At 36.4% G+C, this 25856-nt stretch overlaps 1 protein-coding gene and 1 long non-coding RNA gene across 2 annotated transcripts; both read right to left on the reverse strand.

The window, feature by feature from the left end:
- Positions 1-5884: 5884 nt before the first annotated feature.
- LOC138912615 (uncharacterized) lies at positions 5885-6860 on the reverse strand. Its single transcript, XR_011418175.1, has 3 exons — positions 6785-6860; positions 6491-6566; positions 5885-6049 (listed from the first exon to the last, which is right to left on the reverse strand). It is a non-coding gene; the product is annotated as an uncharacterized lncRNA (long non-coding RNA).
- An 11147-nt stretch (positions 6861-18007) lies between these two features.
- On the reverse strand, positions 18008-24252 carry LOC108055928 (probable cytochrome P450 4d21). Its single transcript, XM_044392938.1, has 5 exons — positions 24022-24252; positions 19129-19515; positions 18992-19061; positions 18739-18937; positions 18008-18694 (listed from the first exon to the last, which is right to left on the reverse strand). Exons 1-5 carry the CDS (start codon positions 24182-24184, stop codon positions 18008-18010), a joined length of 1506 nt encoding a protein of 501 aa, XP_044248873.1. The 5' UTR covers positions 24185-24252.
- Between the last annotated feature and the right edge of the window lie 1604 nt (positions 24253-25856).

Raw genomic sequence — 25856 nt, forward strand, 5'->3', positions numbered from 1 at the left:
GTCATATTTCTAAATTTTAGGGTAGTTTTACTAAATTTAAGGGCAAAAATTTCTAAAAAGTAGGAAATTTTCCTAAAAAATAGAAATGAAAAACAAAACAAAAAAACATGTTCAATCATGATTTTTTTTGTATATACGTTTATATTATGTACTCCTCCCTATATACATATGCAGGCGTTGTGTGTCTTGTATATTGTGAATGTTAAAGGTTATGTATTTATTATTATGTATTTGCGCTTGGATTTCTTATCTAACCAAAGCCAAATGTTGTTGTAAATGTGGACTACGGGACTGCGGAAGATTGGGAATGTAGAAATTATGATTAGTTAATATTTTATCTTCATGAAAAAAACTTACATTTTTACTTGTCCTTCGGTGAGATTCGAACCCGGGTCTCCCGCGCGAGGATCGAACGGCCTACATACTGGGCCATTGTAGCACTTAAACTTGCTGTGGCAAACCGAGCATTGTATGTAAAGGGTGAAGCGGACAACACATTTGAATACTAATTGCATAATTTTGACCATTCGCGTTTTACTTATTTACATACGTATATACATATGTATATATTTATGCTAACGCAATTTATATTATGTATATAGTAAATAACTGAATATAAACCTAATTATTTTCGGTTTACCGCTTGCCATCAATAAAGAAAAGGAATAATAAAAAAGATTAAAAAAAACAAATTAAAAAAAAACAATAAAATAAATTAAAAAAAACTAAAAAAAAAACTTAAAAAAAAAGGTAAAAATAGTTTGCTCTGGGACTCGAACCAGGGTCGATTCGATTGTTAACCAAGTGCTTTAACCGTCTGCGCTACGAGTACAGCCGCCCGACAGCTGACAAGTTCTGGCATTGAACATTTTGGTGTGCCAGAGCATGTGAAAACAACTATTTCTATTTTTTAGAAAAACTTTCTACTTTTTAGGAAATGTTTCTATTATTTAGGGTTAGCTTAATTTTAGGGTTAGGGCACTCATTTTTAGAAAAGGCGTTGCCAAAATATTTCATTCTTTTGTTTGCCTTTCTATTTTTCAGAAAATAATTTCTAATTTTAAGGGTATTTTTCCTAGATTTTAGGGTGATCTTAGTTCATGGTAACCATTTTCTACATTTTAGAAAAACTTCCTGGATTTAAGGAAAACTTTCTTGACTTAAGAAAAATTTCCTTAGATTTAGAAATAACTTTCTTGTATTTAGAAAAAAGAAATTTTAATGGCGATTTTCTAAAATTTAGGGTTAAATTTATTTTGAGTGTAGCTGTTAATAAATTTCTAAGATAAAAATCTATAGTATTATGCCTTGTAATTTTTGTAAATTACATTGTTTTTTGCGTAGCGGTCGTCACTGTTCGTTGGGAAATCGCCGGCGAATGTTATTGAAAAGAGCTTCTCATATTTCAAAGGGACAATCACGCGTATGACAGCCGCGAGCTGTCAATGCTGCGTTCGGCCATTCGTTCGGCTATATTGTAGATGGCACATCTCCGAACGATCGGGATGGTCGCTGGATCTGGATGATGGGATGCTCGGATGCTGGGATACTGGGATGCCGGGCTGCTGCAGGCCCTGCTGGCGCTTTTATTATTATAAGCCATGCTGTGCATATTATATTACCCCACAAAAACTGTTAGCACATGCTTCGGGCCATGCAGGCGGGATGGAATCACGATGGGGACTTGTCTGGGAGCCGGAGTCTGGTCCAATTGTCACTTATAAATTGACATTTAAAATGCTTTGGTCCGGTTCGGACTGGCTGCTGATAACTGGCCAGATTGGGGAGAAAATTAGAATGAGGACGCTTCAATTGGTCAATAAACAAATATCGAAAAGTGCGGTTTGTCAAGGGGAACTTAGAATTGGCTAATTATTTTAAATTGACCATCACGTAAATGAAGCTCATTAATCACCCGCCCAATCTAATGGACCGCTGAGTAAACAAACGATATTTGTGCCGTGTTTATATTGGATTTAATATCATTAAACAATGAAATGCGGATAAAGCGAGCGTGACTGTGTGGGTTTGGTTGTGTGTAACAGTTAAAAATCAAACGGGCCATGTGCGTGACTTTAGCACTTCAATTATTTATAATTGCATAATGTTTACTCTGTTAAATGCGCTACTCGCTGGATGCTGTTGTTAATTTTAATTGAAACTTTTAATTGCATTTTTTTTGTATACAAAAAATTCCAACCCTCAACCCAACCCTTAACCATCAACCGCAACAACAAAAAATGTGCAAAAATAATAAAATCTTTCAATCTTTCCCACTTTGCAGCTGTGCAGGGCAATTAAATGCATAACAAAGACTTATTACAACGTGTATGTGTGTATATATTTTATGTAAACAATGCCCTTCCCACCAGCAGGCCAACACACATCTTGGCCAGTCAGATAAACACTTTCTGTCGGCAATTTCGTTATGCAACAATTTGCTGGCCAAAAAGGAAAAGAAACTGCATAATGAAACAATATTTACCTTCGTTAGCACTCGAAATAGTTTTCAATTTTCTTATGCTATGTATTTTGCCATTCCGCTTTCTGGCATTGCAATTTCGTAGCCAACGAACCGTGTGGCTGGCAAAGCGTACAACTTAAACTTAAATTTTAACTAAATTTGCAAAGCAACAAGGAAAAAAAATGCAGAAGCCCGATGCGAAAATATGGCAAAACTGTATGCAAATTATGCTGCAAAACGGGATCAGGAGCGAGCCAGCCAGCCAGCCACTCAAGTTGGCAGTCAAATTTTCTTAACAAGCTTTTGGCCTAATCAAATAGCAGCCCGACAACCCTTTTCCAGGCTGCCCCGAAGACATCTTCGTTCTGCTAAAGACGCTTGACAGGCAATTGTCTTATGTGGCATGCAAATTTTTTGTGCCCCCTTTATATGTGGTATATATATATACTGTGTCTGTGAGTGGGACTATCTCCGTGGCTGCCAGCAAAATTGGGAGAAATTAAAACTATAAACTATCTTTTGTGCAGGCCCTTGTCGTGGGGTTATTGCCTTTATAATGGAGCCGCCTATGCATATGCATAAATGGAAAGATACTTTCGCACAATCTTGGGCAAACATTTGTGTTTCGTGCTCCTCAGGGTTCATTGATGTGGAAACCCCATGGGGTAACTCTTTAAGTCCTTGAAACTTTTTAAATTTTTAAGTTCGAAACTGGAAAGTATGTAATCTTTTATTTGTTCTAACAACAAATTTTATGTGTTTGTGATCTTTTGCTGCTATAGCTCTAAAATAAAACCACTGTTAGTTTATAGTTTTTAACTATAAGTTAGCATTAGATAATAATAATAAATAATAATGGGTTTGAGATACAACTTTTTTTATTCTATACACTCATAGAAATTTTTACCCTAAATCGCCCTAAAAAACTGACTTTTCGCCCGTGGATTTAGAAAATCGCCCATAAATCGTATCCGCTGGCGATTCGCCCGTGTATTTAGAAAAATTTTCTAAAAAATCCCGATGGAAATTTGGTTTAATTTAGGGTGATTTTTCTTGAAATAAGAAATATTTTCCTGTTTTTAGGGTGATTTGCCCTAATTTTAAGGTGTATTTTTCTAAAATTAAGGGCGAATTTTCTGTTTTTATAGGCGAATGCCCTAAAAAATTAGACAAATTAAAAAAATCGTGTTTGAGCATGCTTAACTGAATTTGGGAAGCATGTTTTTTTTTAATCGTCTATATTCTGGGAACTGGGACTGCTTTAATTAAACAACACCGGCGGAGGACACCGTTTCATATTATTGTATTGGTGTGTAGCTTATATGGGAGCCGCGTTAAGAGGGGGGCCCGATCTATACAGCACAGCCGTTAGAACTGAAAAATCATGTTTGTAAATGAATTAGGGAAATAAATATGAGGAGAAAAAACAACTTACTTTTTTTGGTCATTGTGAGAATCGAACCCACGACCTCTCGGTTTAGAGTCTAACGTCCTACCGCTGCACCACAGACCCCTCGCGCAAGACGACGAACAAACTCTGCACACATCTTATTTTCTTGAGGTCTACGTTATAATATGACTAAAGGCAACTAAACCGTATATTTTTTTTCCTGACGACTGTGACAATTAGTCCCGTTTTCTTGCCCGCAAACACAAAGTATGCTTTTAACTCAGAACTCCCATACGTTTTTAAGGTTTAAAGACTACTTTAATTTAAAATTCGGACGAAAAAATGTCCTCAGTATTATAATGTTTACAAAAAAAAAAAAAAAACATAAAAATCTAGTTGAATCACACAGGGTTCGAACCCACAACCCCACGACCTTAGTCCTCATATAGCAAAGTTGAAAGCGCAAGTGATTAGACCGCTGGGCTACCGAATTTCACACTTTTGGAGTGATTTTTAAGGCGAATCGCCCTTGTATTTAGAAAAATTTTAGAACAAAAATTAGGGCAATTCGCCGTTGGATTTAGAAAAGGTCAAAACGAAGCAAATCGAAAAAAATCGCCCTAAATATTAGAAAAATAGAAAAGTTAACCCTAAAAATATTTTTTTATGGTCACCTGCCTTAAATTTATGGCAAATTTGTCGTAAAAATAGAAAATTTTTCTCAGTTCAAAGGCGAAAAATTTTTTAGGGCGATTTTCTAAAATGTAGAAAATTATTTTTATGAGTGTACCATTTTTATTTGTTTCCAGTGTACTACTATACCATTCAGTGTTAGGTTAATTTTATTCAACAGCTTTTCCATTTTGTGGGTTTATAATTTCATGAAATATCTAATTTCTTCTGCCAGTCAGCTCCTTATGATTACCTTGCGCCACCATTATAAGTTAAAATTCGAAGCTAACAGCATAATTTTCAATATCACTCCTGTTCAACAGCCACGCACAAAGGCGAAAACTGTTCTGCCAAAGTTCTTCACAGATCTTCGTCGTCGTCGTCGTAGTGCAACTCCCCATATACACATTCCAAATTACGTATTGCTTGTAAAAGGCAAGAAGTTTTTCATAACTTTTCATAAGTTACGCTTATTTATACGAGACCACAATTTTGTACTTTGCATTTTCTTTATTTCTTTCCGCATTTCAGCTCGTCTCTCCTTTTGGCATTTCCATCATCCTTTCCCCTTTCTTTTTTTCGGAGGAGGAAATTGAAACTTTGCTACTATTTTGCATAATTTTCTTATGCAGAGCAATCCGCAGAGAGCGGTGAGAGCCGGGAGGTGGGAGCCGGGGGCAAGTCGGAGTGCATACAATTGAAGTTGAAGGGGATCCAAAAGGGACGAAGGATGCGGAGAGACAGAAGAAAGGATGATGTCGACGCCTTGCCAAGAGGAAATGTCGCTGCGGTTGTGTGGCAAAGCCAACTAAATTTAGTATTTACTTACCACATCCTTTGCGGCGGCTCGTCCTTCTTTGGCGTCCTTCTTTCCAGCCCCCCAGCATTTGCATATGTACAATAAGGAAATGTACACTCATAAAAAAAAATCGAAGAATTTCCTTAAAATCTAGAAAATTCTTTCTTGAATTTTTGCCAAAGGCGACCTCACCTTTGTTTAAAGAAATGGTTTTTTTGAAAGGCACCATTAAAACAAGAAAAAATATTTCTTGTTTTAAGAAATTAAATTTCTTAAAACAAGAAAGTGTTTTTTAGAAAGCCAACATAAAAACAAGAAAAAATATTTCTTAAAACAAGAAAGGCGATTCTTGTTTCAAAGGTGGTTTGTTTCTTGTTTCAAGAAATTAAATTTCTTAAAACAAGAAAGGGTTTTTTAGAAAGGCACCTTTTAGACAAGAAAAATTCTTTCTTGTTTAAATTTCCTTTCAAGAAATTTTATTTCTTGATTTAAGAAATAATATTTCTTGAAAGGAAGTTTTATATTAACACTGAAACCCTAAAAATAAAATGTAACTTGGTTTTTTCATTTGCATATTATATTTATTTACATTTAAAACATTTAACACTTAACAATTAAACATTTTTAAATAACACATTTTTGACTCAAGAAAACATTATTATTACCCAAGGTCTGTTGAACTTCATATGACCTAAGGTGATCCATTTTCTTCGCCTTTCCTCATCTATAAAAAAAGAGTTATTGGGATATCAATGATTTGTTTTTAGATAAACAACTTTTTTGAAATAATGTAATGTTAATAATAGCCAAAATACAAACACGTTGGACAGACGACCGAGAGAGAGGAGCAAGACAGGTAGAAAATGAAGGGTTGAAAATCGAATTTCAGAGAGAGAGAGGCACGGGAGAGACACGTACATACATACATATATATTTACATACAGTCCTTTGCGCGAAGGGAGACCGAATGTAAGCAGGGCAGATCGTGTCAGTTTTAGGAAGGTGAAGAGAGAAACGTCGCGACGCGTAGGTCAAGCGAGCGAGAGAGAGGAGCAGAATATGAAAGGGTTGAAAATCGGGTTTCAGATCGGGTGAGCCGCGTACATGCATAGATATTTACATGCATACATAAGTATGTCAAACAAATACAACATATTTTTCTTACCTTAGAAGGTTTTAAAACAAAATTACAGCTTCGACAAACAAATTATTTGGCTGATGCAATTGCAGGTATTTTCACTCTGAAAAATAAATAAAATGCGAGTAATAAGATAAAGTTATTATAGAACTGTACACCCACAAATTTATGTACAAATGTATGTATGTACGTAGCTCTTAGCTAAAAAACAATTCACCTAAATTGGTATACGCTTGGTAAAGAGATTTGAAATGTATCCTTTAATTACATACATACAATTGTACGCCCGCTATACAAAAAATCATATACATATTTACATACCTTTGAATATTCGGAAAAAGGCTTCACCTCTTATCCGCTTGAAAATCACGTCCATCACTCACGAATTTTTTTCACAACTGACGCTCGGGGGAGTCGGGCCGAGTAGGCCCTTCGTCCCACTTCGTTTTTCTTGTCGTTAACATTCGGCAGCCGAAGGAAGTCAATGGCTACTTTCCTATATTCTAGGGTCATTTCATTCATATATTCAAAGGTGTTTTTGTCCTTAAATACGTACAAAAATGTTTTGGCTGCGACGGCAAAACAAACATATGAGATTTTCATTTTTCTATTTTTAAGAAAAATTCTTTCTTGAATTTTTTCCATCAAGAAAGGTTTTCTGTATTCAAAGGACAATTTTCTAATAACAAGAAATTTTTTTTCTATTTTCAAAGGTAGGCCGATTCAATGGCGAGATTTCCAAAATTTAGAAATTAATTTTTATGAGTGTATATGTATCCATCGGATAGTTAAGTTAGACAGACTCGTCATTTGATTCCCCGAAATTCCCTGATTTCGCACTTTGGTCATTCACCTTGCCAAATCCTAATCCAACAGTCACTTAGGCTCGCAGGCTTGTTGGTAATTACTTTGGCCATTTGTCTGGCGCCTGTAAAACACTAGCAGACCACAAAAGTGTCGCTGGCAAGGATTTGAAAAAGGAGAAATTCTAAAAAATGCACTCGCTGAGTGCCTGCCAAAAATGCACTCACCCAGATGAGCTACTGTCCCACCCTTTTTTGTTTTTGCTTCCTAAGGATAAGACGAATGGCGCAGAGTAAACCGGACATGAATTAATTACAAGCTCAAGGCGCTGGAATCTGCTTACAAATCAGCGCTCATAAGTCAATATGCCAAATGCCAGAAATGCCAAAATATTCCTCAGTCGTCGGTGGACAGACGACAGTCGACGATAAACTATTTATGGAGTTCTGTTCGCTCTATATACCCGTAGATATTTCGAAACCAAAACCGAACCCCTGCGAGGAATGGGATTTCTCTCTGTGTGCTCTGGAATTAATTGAAAGGCTTTCGGTTTGTTTTTGTTTGGCCTACGTTCGACTTGGCTTGGTAGTGATAAATTAATGTGTCGATTGTATGTCGAGGATTAAAAGTATTCCGGTTTGGGGGACCCTTCTGTGTGTGTGATTTTTACTTCGTTTTCGGCCTCAGTTCGGCCGGATTATGCGCATGTTTACAAGGTTTTTGGTTATTTATTATTTCTGGCCATCTTGTTCTGTGTGTAAACGGAGTTGGGGCTCGGTTTCAATCCAGTTGTTTTGCTTGGCAGGTTTATTAGTTATGCAGTTCAGTGTGCGTATATGCTGAATTATTAATAAAAACACGGTATATGGGTAAATCGTAAATTTATACCAAAAAAATATCTCTTAAAAAAATATCTCTAAAAATAAAAAGTCTCAAAAGCAAAAGAAACACGTAACAAATTGGCCCGAAGCTAAAACGGGCACCCCGAAAAAAGCGGCAAAGGTAATTTAAACAATTCGGAAAAATTTTTTATGGCAATTCACTAATCACATTCCTACAATGCCCAGCCAGTCGAAATGTGTGTTTTTGCTGCGCTTGTTGGCTTGAAACAAATTAAATAATTGGCATGACAACAGCAATCGACAGACAATACATTACACTGTGCAACATTTTTAGGGTTATAAAATGTAACCGCAATTCTGATTTCATGGGCGGAAAGAACTCATCGAAATAAGCTAAAACCCATTTGGGCTTCTCTGGCTTAGCTCGCGTTTACCTTTTATAGCGAGTTAAAGTTTTACATACAAAATTTATTTGTAACGGCCATATCTTGTGAACCGATTAAAATTTCACTATCAAGTCTTCAGTGATTATGTAGCTATGAACCCAAGGAACTAAATTGACAAATGATTCTTGCGAAGACGTACACCTAGCGCGTTAAAAATCGAAAAATTAGGCAAATTTGTTTTTTAACGCGCTAGGTGCACTAGGTGCTAAGTGCGCAAGAATCATTTGTCAATTTAGTTCCTTGCGGTTACATTTTTCGTGTTGCACTGTGTTATATATACACTGCTGGTCTTGGGTTAGACGCACTCAGTTTTCCACACAAATTTGATTTATATTTTTTATTTTAATGATTATTGAAAAAAGGTTAATATGCAAAAACCTTGGTTATTTAATAATTCTTCAATTATAATATTCAAAATATTATAAAAATATAACATAAGTTGTGTTTTCAAACATTTTCTTCAAGCAACTTAAAATAAGGCACATTTTTCTTGGTCAATAGAATAGACGCACTTAGACATAATATTTTTTTTTTTTAAGTAACTTATTTTTAACTTAAATTTGTAGTTGGTGTTAATATTTGATTTATTAGAAATAAAAAAAAAAACATTTCAGTAATGAGTACTGCCTCCTTTGTTAGTAATAACTTCATATATCCGGTCCTTCATAGAATAATACAGGGAATCTATGTATTTCAACGAAATCTCGCTCCAAGCACGTTTAATAGCTGCAGTTAATGTTTGCTTATCTTCGTATTGCTTTCCTCCTTCGTATACCTTCCGCGTTAGCCAGCCCCAAACATTTTCAATTACGTTAAGATCTGGAGAATATGGTGGCCAGGTCATGATATTAACGTTCTGACTCGAAATAAACGACTTTACTACTCGAGCGTTATGAATAGGAGCATTGTCTTGTTGAAAAATCCAAGGAATTGGTCCAAAGAGAGTATTTAATTTTGGAAATACGGACTCCAACAATGTTTTGAAGCGATCGCCGTTCATCCTCTGATCGATAAAAATCAAGTCAATTGTTCCATAAAACGTGATGGCACCCCACACCATTACTCCACCTTCTCGGCTGTGGTGGCGACTTAAATATATCTCATCTTTTCGCAAATCGTGATAATAATATTGGAAACCATCGGGGCCATCCAAATTAAAACGTTTTTCATCAGTAAAAACAACAGAACGCCAATCATTAAGCCGAGTGTCTGTTTGAACATTCCACGTCATGTATTCCTTCGCGAATTGAAGCCGTTTTTCTTTGCGTATTGCATTCAGAGGAGGTTTTTTCTTGATTTTTAGACGCTTTAGGTGTTCTGCATTTCTGATTGTACGCTGAACAGTTGAAAGGCTTGCTTTTACTCCGGCTAATTCCTTAATCTTAGCTGCGGACTTGGTCGAATTTGATGCAATTCTAACAATTTTGCGAACTGCTTGTTCAGATAGTGCTTTTTTTTTTCCTTTAAAGTTGTTTCCATATTTCTCTGGATCTTTTAAATATCTATCAACAGTCCTGGAGCTGCGATTTATCTTTTTGGCAATGTTTCGATTGGACAGGCCTTGCGAATGAAAAAAGTCTACTTTTTGACGTTCTAATAAGCTCATAACACCAGCTTTTCCCATTTTTACTTTAAATATAGCTCTAAAACAATTTACTTGTTTATTTTTAATATTTTCTCAACACAAAAAACTGCACTTGTTTACGCAAGACAAAGAAATCTGAAGTGCGTCTATTTCAATGACCAACCGAAAACACGCGTGATTGCAATAGAGCTTTCTGGAATCTTCGAATGTACAGTTATTTTTTCGCAAATCAACCAGCTGTGAGCACATATTTTTCGAACAAGATTCGAACTCTGATAAGAAAAGCTTTTTGGACAATTAGAATAAGCATTATTATAAATATAGCATTTTATTTAAAATAAAAGTGAGTGCGTCTAACCTAAGACCAGCAGTGTATATGAATGTATGTAATATATCCAGACAAATACGTATAGTTTAGGGCGTGGCAGACGGAATCGCAAGGGACCAACCGCCCACCGCCCAAAGCACTCCAGCCACTGACAACAATTTCATTAGACGTGAAGCCCTGTGCCCATGTCCATGTCCTTGTCTCAGTCGTTGTCGTCAATGCGAATGTTGTCCTTGCCATTCCAACGACATCTTTACCCCCCAATCACTCGGCTTCCCCGTTTCCTGTCCCATGGAGATGGAGGGGCATTACAAACAAAACTACTTAACTTACCACGATTACATGTTATCGCAAATTAATTGTCCGACATTTTGTTTTACTAACAACATGCGTCAATGCTGCCGGACAGTCGAGAAGTGAATGGTACTTGCACTGATGCCACCTTGATTGCATTAATGAAACGAGAAAGCGATTGGATGTCGATGAAGCACTCTATATGCAGGGATTTAACAATCTTAACTAAAGTTCGATTGTGATGATATGGAACTGTAATGTATGCATATCAGTAATGCTGCGGTTTATATAACGATTTGAATAAATCGTAGTATTTGGTTTATCTGTATTCTAATATGGGAATGTAATCACCTTATTTTCTCCAAATTATATAAAATTCTTAATCAAAAGTTTTTTATTTAAATCGAATTTAAAGATCAGTTGTAGGTTGAGAAATATATTCTTTAAAAAAATCCTACTTAAAATCGTTTACATTATTTAATTTCTAAAACTAAGATTAAAAAGTTTATTTACTTAAAAAAAATGTTAATTCCATTAGAAAGTAATAATTAAATAGGTATTTGATTTTTCGGATATTTTTAATTTTTGTGTAAAATGAAATGTTCGAATTGACCGTTAATTTGAATTGCTGTCAAGATGGTAAGCGTATTCGATTGCAATCACTTGCAAAAGCGACAGCAGAGTGCGAGTTTATCTGTTCGCGGGAAACTAATTAAAATTTTATGCTGTCGTGGAGCCGCAAAGAAGGCCGCTTACCATTTTTCCACCTTACCTCTCGAGGGCCCCAACTTCTGGGCATGCAAAGTGTAAGCCGCCTGGCTTAATGCATAATTACACACAAACGGTGTTCATTAAGTAAACGCGCCAAATGTTGTGGCGGGTAAGGTGCGAGAATCACAAATAGCTGGCCCCCCTGGTTCAAGGAGTACATGCATTGGAATAGGAATGGGTATAGAAATAGGAAGGTACACCTGTATCCTTGGAGTTCCGGCATCCTGCATCCTGCATTCTACAGCCGACATCCGACATCGTCGTCGTCAAGTGCGTTTGATTTGCCGCTCGAGTTAGTTTGCACATGCTGCACTTGTTTATAAGTTCTCTAATTAATTTTTAAGTGCCAGTGCTAACTGCCTGAAGGACATGACTGCAGCCGGAATGGAGTCCTTAACCGCACACATGCACACACCCTAACTCGGAACTGTTGAGCTGCCAAGGTTTCCTCCGGCAGTCAGCTGTGGCTAAATGGTTGAAAAAAAGGAAAAATAATGTGCATGTGATTTGCTGGCCATAATGAAATTAGTCCTCTTTGTTGTGCGAATTTTCCAGCCGAAGCTCAGTCAACAGTGAGTTCGAAGTGTACAAGGGGACTTAGGCTTAGGCTTAGCTGGCTTTAAAGTTCAGTTATTATCGCAAAGTAAGCACACACAAAAAAAACGTCGCGGTCAAATCGATATGTGCCTGGTAAATTTCTGGTAATGCATACGCATACCGTTTTTCCTGAATTCTCTCTCTTTTGGAGATTCTGTGATTTGAAAAAGAGAGGAAGAGGGAATTATTTACACTTCGAGCATATCGAATTAAGGTGCCTGCTATTAAGTTAAAATGGATACCACTTAACATCGAATCGATCATCGTTTCATATCAAGCTTTTTTTGGGGGCAACTATCGCCTTAAATTATTTATGAAAATCTGCCTTTGCGACGTCTCCCGAGTTCCAGCTAATTAATACAATTTAGATTCAATCGCCGGGAGGACAAGGCAAAAGCCTGAGACAACAAAGTCGAGTGAATCGGTGCCAGATGTTAGTCCTTGTTGCTGTGGCCGTGTTATCTGGATGTTGTGTTTGTTATTAAGAAATAATCTACTTGTAAAATCTTAATTAAAGTTATTATAAATATGTATGAACAAGTCGGGGGAGTGCTGTCAATGCTTCATACGCAGACATGTGTACCCGAGTATATATTTGCCGTATATTTGTTTGTCTGTCTCGCTGTCTGTTGTGTTTGCCTTCTTTCTTTTGGCCCGGCTATATGGCTGTATATATGCCCTTGGCTCTACTTTCGACGTTAAATTGCGCAGCTGTTTGCTTTTCACTTTATATGTATGTACTAACCTCCAACCTCCAGCCCATTTGCCCCCTGGATGGTTGGAAAAAAGAAATGCGCGTGGATGTGAGCAAGTGGCATCAAAAGTATTTGCGCTTTATTATGACAACTGACATTAGTTTGTTTGATATTTGTGTTGCTGCAGAAGCAGATGGGGGATTTCCCTGCCTCTTACCCCGACCGCCCTTTATGTGATAAGATTTAATTGAGTTGGCAGAAAAAAAGGGGGTTGAGGGGGTTCTGCCTGCGGGAATTGTGGGAAAAGTCAAGTGTGCAGATTCCTCTCCAGCTTGTTTATTTTCCTCGTTCACACACATTCGGAACCACTCTCGGTTTTCAATAATCTCGATGAGTTTTTGTGCTTTTGAAGTCCTTAACCCCAGGAAGTGCCGGACGTTGAGTGCGGGTTAAGCGTGTTAATGCGATTTAATCAGCCCAAAATGCACAACTAATCAACTGCAGGAGATCAGCTAGCTGAAACTGAATAGCTGTCGCTTTGCATGCGAATTGAAAAAGTTTTGCGCTGTGCGCAAATTTTTAATGAAATAAATTAAAAAAGCTGTCAGCTGACTGTAAGTTTATATTAGGAAATGATAGAAAAAACCTCGCAAGAAAGGCGAGAGCCAGAGCCAAGGAATATGCTCAAGTGTTGAGTTACGCTAAATGGATTTCCAAGTGGAGGATGGGGAAAAATATGTAAACTACTCCTCGGCTAAACTGTCATGGAAGAGGACTGCCGGGAAACGGACACTGACAGAGGCCAAGGAAAGCCCGAGAAATGCCATGAAATTCGATTAGCAACAAGCCATTAAGAGTGAGGTGGCTGAGCCGAGACAGGGACAGGGACAGAGAGGGTAGCAGTTAAGCATTTTAAAATTTATAAGATGCCAAAAAGTTGGACTGTAAGTTTTGTTGAATTAATTAGGAAAGATGGAGAGCGGAGAACAGAAGAAAATAAAAGAAAAACAAAAAACAGTGAGGACAATCCTAGCTACCAAACAATAAGTGATTTATGGTTGCGACAGGAATGCGAGTTAATTTTCCCGAATTAATAGACAGTGTCTAATGGGGGACAGCCCACACATAATTCTCATATTTGCCCATTTTCTGTTAATGATTTCCACAAAATTAATTAAATGCCGCTACATCGTGCGCCATCTCTTGGCACTTGTGTCAAGAGTCAAGTCGAGAGATACCTACGATATGGCGCACAAGCGAAATAAACAAACAAACAAACAGGCGAATATGTATATGAGCAGCTTGCCTTTGATCTACAGCTATTTAGCTAGTAATATTTACAAGTAATTGCTCTCTGTCAGCCAGGCAAGCATTCCCGGCAAATATGTTATTATCTATTATCTAATGTCTACACATGTAAATAGGCAAAGTTTTCATTTATCGCTGGGGAGATTGGAGAAAACTCACCAAATACTCGTAGTTGTAATTAAAGTTTTACATAGCCAACTTTTCGGCAGTGGCAGCGTGTTTCGGCTTTAGATTGCCTCCGACTCCTCCACTTTTCCAGCCCCGATGGCAATGCAAAGTTTTTTCCAAACATTTCTATAATAATGCGCCCATACACACGCACCAGGATCCTTCGGGGAGGAAGGACGCACCGAAAAGTTTTCGCTTATCGTTGCGGCAAAATGTTTATATTTGCTGAAACGCTGGTAAAAACTCACAGAACAGAACAGAGCTCTGTGTCTATGTGTAAATATAAACCGCATAAAATGGTAATTATAAAACTAAACGAGAAATCGTCCTGAAAGCCGTCGCTATCTGTAATAGATTTGCGTTGCGTCGATGTGCAACGGGGCGTATGATTATTGTTGTTATAATTCCTCTCTCTCTCTTTCTGTTTGCCCACCATTGTTATCCGCCTATTTTAATGACTTTCCCTGTGCCGGGGATGTAAATTTAGCATATTTTGGGGCGCGTTAGTGGCGGATTCTTCAGGTTAATTTAATTGGCGAGTCCTGGCTGAATGTCTGTCGTCCTTTTGGAAGTCACCGCTTGCGTCTCAGTTGCTCCGGGGCAAAGCGTTTGTTTTTATGTTTAATTTTATATGCATGCATGTTTGAGGAGCATGAAAAGCAAGCAACCAAGTTCATTTTACATTTCAAAAGAGCCTTTTGTTATCCTGCACACACACACGCACACATCCTAGCTTTTCCCTCCGCCCCTCAACGTTTGTTTTTATGCATTTCTTTATGCTTTTTAGCATTTCCATTTATTGTTGTTTTTAATATTCTTTTGTTGAGGATTAAGTATTTATTATCATACGCACCAAGTATTTCCGACAAAAACAAATAAATGTTATACGAACTTTGGGCGGGAGCGAGGGAGATAGACGACTGTGCTTGTGCGTGTGTGTGGGCAATAGTTTTTCCTGCACTTTAGCTGACTAGCATAAGTAGTTCTCTCTCCCTCTCTCGCTCTTTCTCTCCTACAATCTTTCAGTGTGTGCGGTCTGTTTGTATGCGTATATGGCTGAGTGCTTCCTCTTCCACCCTCCACGCCCCCTTTTTAGGGTTGGCAAGGCAACTGTCGTAAGCATTTTCTTGCTGCTCTCTCCACTTGCAATTTTCCTTGTTGGCCGCTCTAAAATATGTTTTATTATCGTGTAACTGGCTTGTTGTATTTTTTACATTCATATGTGTTTGCTTTTATGAATTGCGGTTCTATTGCTTTGAATATGTACGAGTGTGGGTGCCCCCGAGTCTGTGTGTGTTATTCTACTTATGGCCAAGACGTTGTGGCATTCCGGTCGAAAGCTGATTAGGTTTGCAAAATAAATTTTAATGATTGTTTTGAAGTAACAAGAAGATTTGGTTTAATTAAACAAATAGATTCGGCATAAAAATAAACTACAAAATTTTGTATAACCTCAGAAGACCTAGTCCTACCGTGTTTTACATCTTAAATTTATTACATTCAATTTTTGTTGAACTTCTGGAAATATTTTATATTCCAGGAACAATTCTTAGAACTCATTGATGAGGATTCTGAGATATTTTTTTTGTCAATATTTTAACCGTAATTTCAGGCGATCGAATTCTAAGTTTGTAAATAAGAATCCTTACAAAATAGTTTAATTATTGGTTAAACAAATAAAAAGTGAAATAAAATACGTTTTCTATAAGGAGCAATTTTATATATAAGCCTGTGAAATGCCAACTTTTTGCACTTTAATAATGATATTTCGGTGTCGTAATAAAAGCCTGGCGCCAGCCGATCGGCACTTAATTTGCATATGTGAATATTGCGTATACGCCATGTCATGAAGCTAGCAGTGATGGAGATGCGCTGACGAACAGGCCACGCAGTCAATGTATCGGAAAATTGCACAGACCCAAAGTAAAAAAAAGGGAATAAAAGAAATCTTGCCATAAAACATAAAAAAGGAAATACATTAAGGTTGTGCCATTGTTTCTGTTGGCCTCTGCTTGATTTTACCCGGCGGCGACAAAATAATTTTACAATACTGACAAATTTTATGTTTATTAAATCAGTGGACGCACTTCCCATCGCCCTCACCATGAAATGGAATATCCAGGGCCGGCGGCAAAGGTTGAGGGTTCGGTGCCCAGGAGCGGACCCCAATTTGTGCATGCTTCATTTGATTAAACATTTATGCTCAATAGCCGCTGCGATGAGGCTGTGTTGTGTGAGCTGTGTGTACGAAATCATTCCATATGATTTACCCGACAGTTCATTGGTCAAGCGGGTGAGTGGGTGGGTGCAGTGCAGCGCATGTATTACAGCAAATCTAGTGACCCGAAAATTAATTGATTGGAAAATAATGTTTCGTGCATTTATTGATTCATGTTCATCCTCACATGTGACCAGAACATCGCCTCAGCCTTCGGCTTTGTCCGTTCTGGATGCTCCTGCTTCTCTTGATTCTCCTGATTCCTAACACATATTGTTTTTCGACCCGTGTCTGCAATTGTGCCGAGGTCAATGGGTCGGGATTGGTTTGGTTTCGTTGGTTGTTGCTTTCAATTTGGTTTCCGGTCAGTCCACTTTGGTATTTATCTACTTTGGCTTTTTGCTCATCATTATGCTGCCTCCTCCTCCTCTCCTCTCCTCGGGCAGCTTGATTGTGTGAGTGGATTTTATGCAAAATCCATATTCAATTTGGCAGCTGAACATCTGTGCAAATATCAAATATTGACTACAAATACGGGCGCCGGACCATTGGCCACTACTCCTCGAGCCTTGGCTTCCTTGATTCGTATTAGGACTGGACTATGGTCTGGCCTTCAGATTGGGCGATATGGACGGGTGATGTTGCTCTTACATTAGATTGCAATTATATGGGAATGTATTTGCACAAGCCAAATGTATGTTTTTTGCATACATTAAACACTCCCAGTGATGATTATTAAAATTGTGTTCTGCATAATTGCTGACTTATGTAGTGTTTGCCAGTGCGTCAAGTTATGAACTTTGCCAAGCTTTACTGTGGATGCTTTAGTTTCAAGACCCCAGGGACCTACGTCAACATATTTGGGGGTGTACGAGTGGCTAGTAAAATAACAAAAAATAAAAATCTTAGTTATGGAGCTGTTAATGGAATGTAATGTTAACGAGGTCATGTAATTTACCAGCCGAAAGCTTTCTGTTACTGTTAACTGGAAGCTGTGTTGCTCTTTGCTTGCGGAGAAAGTCTCTCTTAAACTGTAACAGAAAGTTGCAAAGCTGTGAAAAGTATCGCTAGTGATAAACAAAACAAAATTAAAATTACACTTTTACAAAGTCTGGAAATATGTGGGCGCCAGACTCTATTTAGGGTCGTTAGGGGCAATTGTGGGCATGGCACAGTGCGATGCGCAGGAACCCCAAGAATCTGCATAAGAATTCTAAACCTTCTAGCTTTTACAGTTACCGAGAACTTGGCGGTCGTACGGACAGAAATGCGGACAGACGGTCGGATATGGCTAGATTTACTGGGCTAGAGATCGTGATTTAAAATATATAGATACTTTATAAAATCGGATACACTTCCTCCTACCTGTTACTTACTTTTTCACGAATGTAATGTCCCCTTACTTTACGAGTAACGGGTTTACAAATATGCATGTATTAGTAACGAAACTTATTAAACAACATTTTCCATATTGATAATTTTCTTTCTTTAATCATTTATAATATCTCTAGACCTGAGGCCAACATTGAATCCCGAGGAGGAACTCAATATAAATGTATATGTAGGATTGGGCTCCTCTCCAAGAGGAAGTAGTTCGTAATGACGTATGACCTTACTTATCAATGTTTTCATTTGCAGATAGGAGTACTTCTGCCCTATGCAGTTCTTGGGTCCCGAACTAAAAGGAATATATGCATAGGCAGCGAGGGAAGCCTCTTTACCATTTAACCAGCGTTCGGGCTTAAAAGTCAGGGGGTCAGGAAAGTATTTAGGATCTCGTAAAACATAGTACGGCACCAATACAATGCTTGTGCCGCCGGGAATAGTTGTATCACCCACTTGCAAGTCCTTGGGGATGTATCTCCCCAGTATTGGAACTGGTGGATACAAACGCATTGTCTCCTTGATCACGCATTCGAGATATTTTAGTTCCAACAACTTGGATTGGATCACTGGAGAGTTGCGATCTTGACCCAGCACTGACAATAGTTCCTCGTAGATACACTTCTGCACTCGGGGATGTCTTGAAATGACTTGTAGGGCATGGCACACCCCGCTGGTGGTTGTGTCATCTCCCGCAAATATGAAGCTGTTCACCTCCTCGCGAATATCCATATCGCTTAGGGGCTTATTCTCGATAGTGGCTTGCAGCAGGATGTCCAGTAAGGCCAGAAGGTAAAAATACATCATGGGTAGTTTTCTAATGACTTAGTCAACATACTCAGCGGTCGGTAGGAGCCGTCTGCCTTTAACTGCTCCAGAATCGCTCGACGTTCGCGAATGACCTTGTTTGTAAAGTCCTGCATAATGCGTATATCTTTTTGCAGTCGCCGATAAACTAAAGGTTCTGCCAGCGGAAAAAGCCAGTCGAAACCCCGAGATAAACTTCCAATGCGGCTCAACTCAATATAGACGACACTGAAAAGGAGACTGACAAAGGAAAAATATTCAACATGGTTAATATAGTCCCACCTCTTAAGCGCCTTAGTATAAGCACAGTTAGGGTCGTTCTGGGCATTCACATGGACACCCATGGCGGTCTCTAATAAAGATTTAAAAAAAAAATTTAATTAGGCTTACTTAATATGAAGACGATGTTTTAGACATACCTGTGGTCACATCAAGAGCTTCCAAAGAAACATACTTGAAAAGGTCTATTGATGTTTTCCCATCTGCAAGCTCTCTCAATTTCTCCACCATAATCCCACTGTTTCTATCCATTATCTCCAAAAATTTCTCCAGGCATTTATAGTGAAAGGCTGGAAGTATAGCCTTTCGCCGAGCAACCCACTTGCTTCCCGTGCTTAAAAGAATTCCATCGTTAAGGAAGTCGATCATATATCGGTAAGGCTCAGCCTTTTTGAGTAGGGTGCTACTGCTAAGAATGGCCTCAAACATCTGTAAATCCTTTGTAAAAATATGGCATTCGCCTAAGATCCAGATACGAAAGCTTCTTCCATATTGATTGAAGTAATTACCAAGCCATTGGATCATCTCTAAACAGGTTATATAAATTAGATTGAAGGTATGTTATAAGTAGACCTCGGATTTTGCATATTTGTCCATTTTTGCTCCGATTTTTACCAAAATTTGTGGGTAGGTCTCATATTTTTTAAGTATAATAAATTCAAGTGCATATCGGAAATATGCAAAATATATGCAAAAAATATGCAAAAATGTATGCATAAAATATGCAAAATATATGCAAAATATGCAATATATATGCAAAATATATGCAAAATATATAAATATATATTTAAGTGCACTCGATAAATATTGTAGTTTAAGCAATATAAAACCATATTTTTCGGATTAAAATCAATCGCCAAAGAGAATCTTGTCAAGTGAAGTGAACCAAGTGAAATAGTTAAAATGCCGAAATCGCAAAAATTGAAGAACAATTTGATCAAAAAATGGTTTGATAGCATTCCCGAAAAGTGCTTCAAAATAGATGGTAACGAGATAATCTGTACTATTTGTGATAAAAAGGTAACTTTTTTTTCCAAATTAAGCCCGTTTTAATAATGGTTTTATTATTTTAGATTTCGTTCCAAAAAAAATTTCAATTGCAGCAGCACTTAGCTACTTCACTTCATATTAAGTGGAAGGCCTCCGACGATAATGCAACTTCCAGCAACAATATCGATAAAGTATTCAAAAAGGATTTATGCACAGCTTTAGTTGCGGCTAACATACCATGGAATGTGCTTAGTACACTCAAAAAATTTTTTTTCCTAAATTTTAGAAAATCGCCATAAAATGAAATTTTTTCTTAATTTTATAAAATTTTCTGAATTTTAGAAATTGTTTTCTTGAATCTAGGAAAAAAGACCAAAAAACAGAATTTTATGAAAAACCTTTCTAAAATTTGGAAAAATGATTTTTTTTCTTAAATCAATGGTGTTTTTTTCTAGTTTGCTCTCCAAAAATTTTCTTAAATTAATGGCGATTTCGCCATTAAATTAAGAAAAAATGTACTTCAGCCCTTCCTATAATCTAGAAAGTCGCCATAAAAAATACGGTCAATTTTTCTAAATTTTAAGAATTTTTCTGAATTAAAAAAAATGTTTTCTTGAAAACAGAAAAGTAGAATTAGAAAATCACCATAGATTTAAGAAAAACTTTTTGTATTTCTTTTATGCTTCTCACTCTTTCTTCGAAACGAAAAAGAAGAAGACAAGGGGTTAGTCCGCGGCGCGTTGCGACGACAGTTTTTGACGTATGTATGTATATGTTTATGTGTGTTTGTGCGTATGATCGAGAATTTTCTTGTGCGTAGCTGTAACTTTTATTGCGTTGTTGTTTTGGAAATGCAGTCTCTCGCGAGAGAGTTGCTTGCGTTGCGCTGCATTTTGAACTCTTGTGCTCAGTTTTGGATGAGCATTGCAAGTAATAAGTTTGTGTTGAGCCTATTTAAGAAAGTTAAAGTGCGATCCCTCTAAGAGGCAATTAATAGGTAAGCAATTTAAATAAATTTAAATATAAATTTGGTAAGTGTGTGAAAATTTATGGTAAGCAAAGGGCATACTATTGCAGGCCGCAAATACCATCCTTCTCTAATATTAATTTTTATTTTCGATTGCAGGAATAATTTCAATTTCAGGTATTGTTGATAATTTGGCAGTAAGTAAGTAAATTTTAATAATAGGTAATATATTAAATACCTACTTAATATTAATATTAATAATTTTTATCTTTTTTGTTTTCTTTTCTTTTTTCTTTTTTGTTTAGGAAATATTTATAATGTAATTTTTATCTTTTTTTGTTTTCTTTTCTCTTTTTTCTTTAGGAAATATTTATTATCTTATTTTTATCTTTTTTGTTTTGTTTTCCTTTTTTGTTTAGGAAATATTAATAATTTTCTTTTCATCCTTTTTATTTTCTTTTTTTATACCCTTGTAGAGGGTATTATAATTTCAGTCAGATGTTTGCAACGCAGTGAAGGAGACGTTTCCGACCACATAAAGTATATATATTCTTGATCAGCACCAATAGCCGAGTCTATCAAGCCATGTCCGTCTGTCCGTCTGTCCGTCTGTCCGTCTGTCCGTTTCTATGCGAACTAGTCTCTCAGTTTTAAAGCTATCGCGATGAAACTTTCCCGAAGGTCTTCTTTCTATTGCAGGTAGTACATATGTCGGAGCCAGCCGGATCGGACCACTATATCTTAAGGCTCCCAAACAAATATAAAAAAATTCATTGTAACTTTGTAGGAAGTAGGCGTTTTGATTCTTGACTACTTAAAAACAAAATTGAAATAAATCGAAACGCTGAATCTGGAATCCCTGGAACTGCACCGAGTGAGTATTCTTTTATCTACAAGGGTATATAAGCTTCGGCTGGCCGAAGGTAGCTTCCTTTCTTGTTTTTATTCTTGTTTAGGAAATAAAATAGTAAAATAAATATGTATACATTTTATTAAAATAAATAAAATTTTCTGAAAATAAAAAAAGTCCTTTCTTATTTTAAGAAAAAAAAATCTATTTTCAAGAAAAGTACTTTCTGGATTTAAGGAAATTTTTCGCAATTTTATGGCAATTTTTCTTGATTTTAGAAAAGTATTTCTGCTTTTCAGAAATTTTTTTCTAAATTTTAGAAAATTCCTTTCTAAAAAATACGGTAAATCGCCATCGACTGAAATTCATGGCGAATTTCTTGATTTAATGGCGATTTCGGGCTCTTTTTTTTTTGAGTGTAATACTACGTTTAAAAACTTCTTGAATAAGTACACTGGGCAACATATCCCAGGTGAAAGTACGCTGAGAAAAAATTATTTGGATGTTTGTTACGAAGAATCCATTCGAAAAATTCGGGATAGTATTAAAGATGAAAGCATCTGGATTTCTGTGGACGAAACGACGGACAAGCAAGGCCGATATGTGGCAAATTTGATCGTTGGAGCATTAAGCGAAAATGAATCTAAGCAATCATTTGTGTTGTCGTGCAAGCAGTTAAAAGAAGTAAATCATGCAACAGTATCCCGATTTGTAAATGATAGTATTCGCATTTTGTGGCCAAAAGGGAACGAGAACAAAGTTTTGTTACTGTTAACGGATGCTGCAGCTTACATGATAAAAGCTGGTAAAAATTTAAAAGTTTTTTATCCAAATCTTATACATATAACATAAATTTAATTGCTGAAAGAGTTAGAACATCATTTCCAGTCGCAAATTCGTTTATATCATGTGTAAAAAAAATTTTTGTAAAAGCTCCGCTTAGAGTCCAACGATATAAGCAAATATTAAATAAGGAGTTACCACCAGAACCAATAATTACCAGATGGGGCACGTGGTTAAAGGCAGCATCATTTTATGCAGATAATATAGAGGGTATAGAAGAGGTAAGATAATAAAGTGCTAAAAGGTAAGCACTGTACTAACAAATATATATTTTTTTAATTTAGGTTCTTGACACGCTGAACTCAGAAGATGCCGAATCCATAAAGCTGGCAAAAGAACTGCTGAAAAATTCAACGTTACGTCGAGATTTTATTTATATTAAATCAAATTTTAACAGATTAGGAGAAATAATTACGTCCCTGGAAGCAAAGGGCTTACTCTTATTTTCTTCAATGAATCTTGTCAAGGAAGCAGAAAACATAATAGATAATATATCTGGTGACCTCGGAATGGACTTAAAACATAAATTTGAAGCAATTTTAAAAAGAAATCCCGACTATAATATAATTTTAAAAATTAACAATATATTAAGTCTCAATTCTAAAGATGTTACTGGACTGGAACCCGTCGCTAGTGAAAATATTAGTAAATATAAATTTGCACCAATTACTTCATGCGACGTAGAAAAAAGCTTTTCGGCATACAAAATGGTTTTTGGAGAGAAACGTCAAAGTTTCTTAATTAATAATTTAGAGAAAATGCTTGTTATATATTGCAATACCAATTATCTTGAATAATATATAAATCATCTATAATTATACATTTTAGTGTTATTTCTTTATTGGTTAATCACATTTGCATATTTTGCATATGTTTTGCATATTTTGCATATATTTTGCATATATTTTGCATATTTTGCATATATTTTGCATATTTTATGCATATGCATTTTATGCAAATATGCAAAAAAAATAAAATATGCCATTCATTTTAAACTATATTTTTATTGAAACGAACTTTGGTGTTTTCGGAATTGATCTATCTTTATCCTATAAAAATATGCAAATATGCAAAATCCGAGGTCTAGTTATAAGCAGTTTCAAAAGCAATATCATTTCGTGTTCTTTTGGAACAAACAACCCCCCAAAAATGGTATATAAATGTATAATTCAAATTTTTATGTGTAGGTAATTCCTAATATATCAAGTTTGTCTTTATATTTACTGAGGATCGCTTTTAGATTCATATTTAATCATATATTTGGCCCACCCTAGCAAACTATCCCAGCCGTTTTCCCTTCACAGGTTTTTTCTATTGCAGCGTACCGAATGATAAAATTTTAGAAAGTGTATTTAATCATGTGTGCAATCTTTTGCAACTTACTTTCCGGCTTCAAAGTGAATGCCTGCCCAGCATTTCCCAATATTGGGATCGAAAGTGGTCCCGAGATTTTCGATCTCGCAAGGGTGGCAACTCGCCTTCGTTTGCGTTGGAAGTCCCATAGGAGGAGCAGAATCAGAGCTGCTGTACTGAAGGATAGCCACATTTGTTTATCTTAATATCAGCTAAGCGAAAATTAAGGGAGAAGAGATTAGGCCGCGATTCAATTCACAATTGCTTTAAGTACCTGACAGTATCGTTTCTTTCCATTGACTGCGCTTTTTTATAAAAATCGTATGGGCTACATTCCATATGTATTCTTTCATTTTACAATTATCTATTGTAATTAATGGTTCGCATGTAACTGATTATTGTCTCTGTCTTTCGTAATAAAAAGTACATAGAAAAATATTTATAAAAGTTCAAAAGAAAAAATAATCTTTTAAATTATTTTTCAAATATTTAAGAATTATATTATATTGAATTTATTCATTTATTATTTAAAGTTCAAAGTTTTTCAGATTAAAAAATTCAAATATTTTTGTATTTTTAGCTATACCGCGGAACTAGTAGGTGATGGAGCATACGTGAATGGGACTTTTACTCTGGAGCACCCAAATTTCATGGGAAAGTAGAAAAGGTTTATTGAAATTTTTGGCTGTGTAATATTACCAAGTTTTACGCTAGTAAATAATAATTGTTGTTAGGTTGTAGAGTAAAAGGGTATATTGTGTTTGACAGAAAATATGTAACGCGAAGCTATAAAGTAAATTGGTTTTTGGTTAGGATCACGATCAGAGTCGATCTAGTCACGTCCGTAATACGGACATACGGACTCCGTATGTTTTTCTGTCTGACTGACTGTATGACTGAAAGAACCATTAACCATACAGATTCTAGGGGTTCCTACGCATGGAAAGTTTGCTTCAGCCGAGCGTCTCTTCCACTGTAACAACCATAATTGTCCTAAATAACCTTAAAAGAGGCCTGCCGCCCACATCTATACAGATTTTGTACAAGCTTAAATGCTTTTATGTTTGGCTTAGTAATATCTACCAATATTTATAATCGGTACATACACTTACATTTTATGAGCAAATAACTTATTTTACGCTAGATGGCGCGATTTCAAGCAGGTGCTTTGTTGCTTACACATCTCTAACTCTGTCGAACTAGCTAAGTATTGGGTATTCTACAGTCGAGACACTCGACTATAGTGTTCGACAGCTTGTAGTGAAAACTACAATTATTTGTTCAAGTTAGTTTTCCCTAACCCATTTATTACTATACTAATCACATTAGTAATAACTCGTCGTATCCCTAAGATCAAATTAATTAATTTTTGATCTTACAATCAATCAAGCAATACAATCAAGCTGTCGGCATCTACCGAAACAATAAGAAATTTAAGAAAGGAAATAAAACGCTTTGCCCAATGCACTTTTTGACATTATAAAAATATGAGAGCTAGAGAGAGATTTGGTTTGGATTGCCAATACCAAAGTAGCCATGTAAAATGGTTATTATTGGACCACTTATAAACAAGTTATCAATAAACGGTTTGACCCCTTGGCGTCTGCCATACGAAACTAGTATGCAAATCAAGACGCTTGTAATTACAGTAGAACAAGCTTACAATAAGCAAATCAAAATTAGAGTCTCTTAATTAACTTTGAATTAATTAATTTTAATTAAAGGAACAAATGAAAGCGAAAAGATAAAGCTTCATTTAACATTGATTAACTTAACATGAATGTCGAGCACTCACATTCTCATATCCATAAACACTTGCAGTTGCCCTGCAAAAAAGTGTTGGGGTAGGTCTGAATGTAATATGG

The sequence above is a fragment of the Drosophila takahashii genome, chromosome 2R, assembly GCF_030179915.1.
Source record: "Drosophila takahashii strain IR98-3 E-12201 chromosome 2R, DtakHiC1v2, whole genome shotgun sequence".
NCBI lineage: Eukaryota > Metazoa > Arthropoda > Insecta > Diptera > Drosophilidae > Drosophila > Drosophila takahashii.

Coding starts and splice junctions, on each gene's coding strand:
- LOC108055928 (XM_044392938.1), bottom strand. CDS start 24,184: ATGTGGCTATCCTTCAGTACAGCAGCTCTGATTCTGCTCCTCCTATGG. Junction 19,062..19,128: donor AGCTCTTGATGTGACCACAG/GTATGTCTAAAA, acceptor AATCTTTATTAG/AGACCGCCATGGGTGTCCAT. Junction 18,938..18,991: donor TATACTAAGGCGCTTAAGAG/GTGGGACTATAT, acceptor TCTCCTTTTCAG/TGTCGTCTATATTGAGTTGA.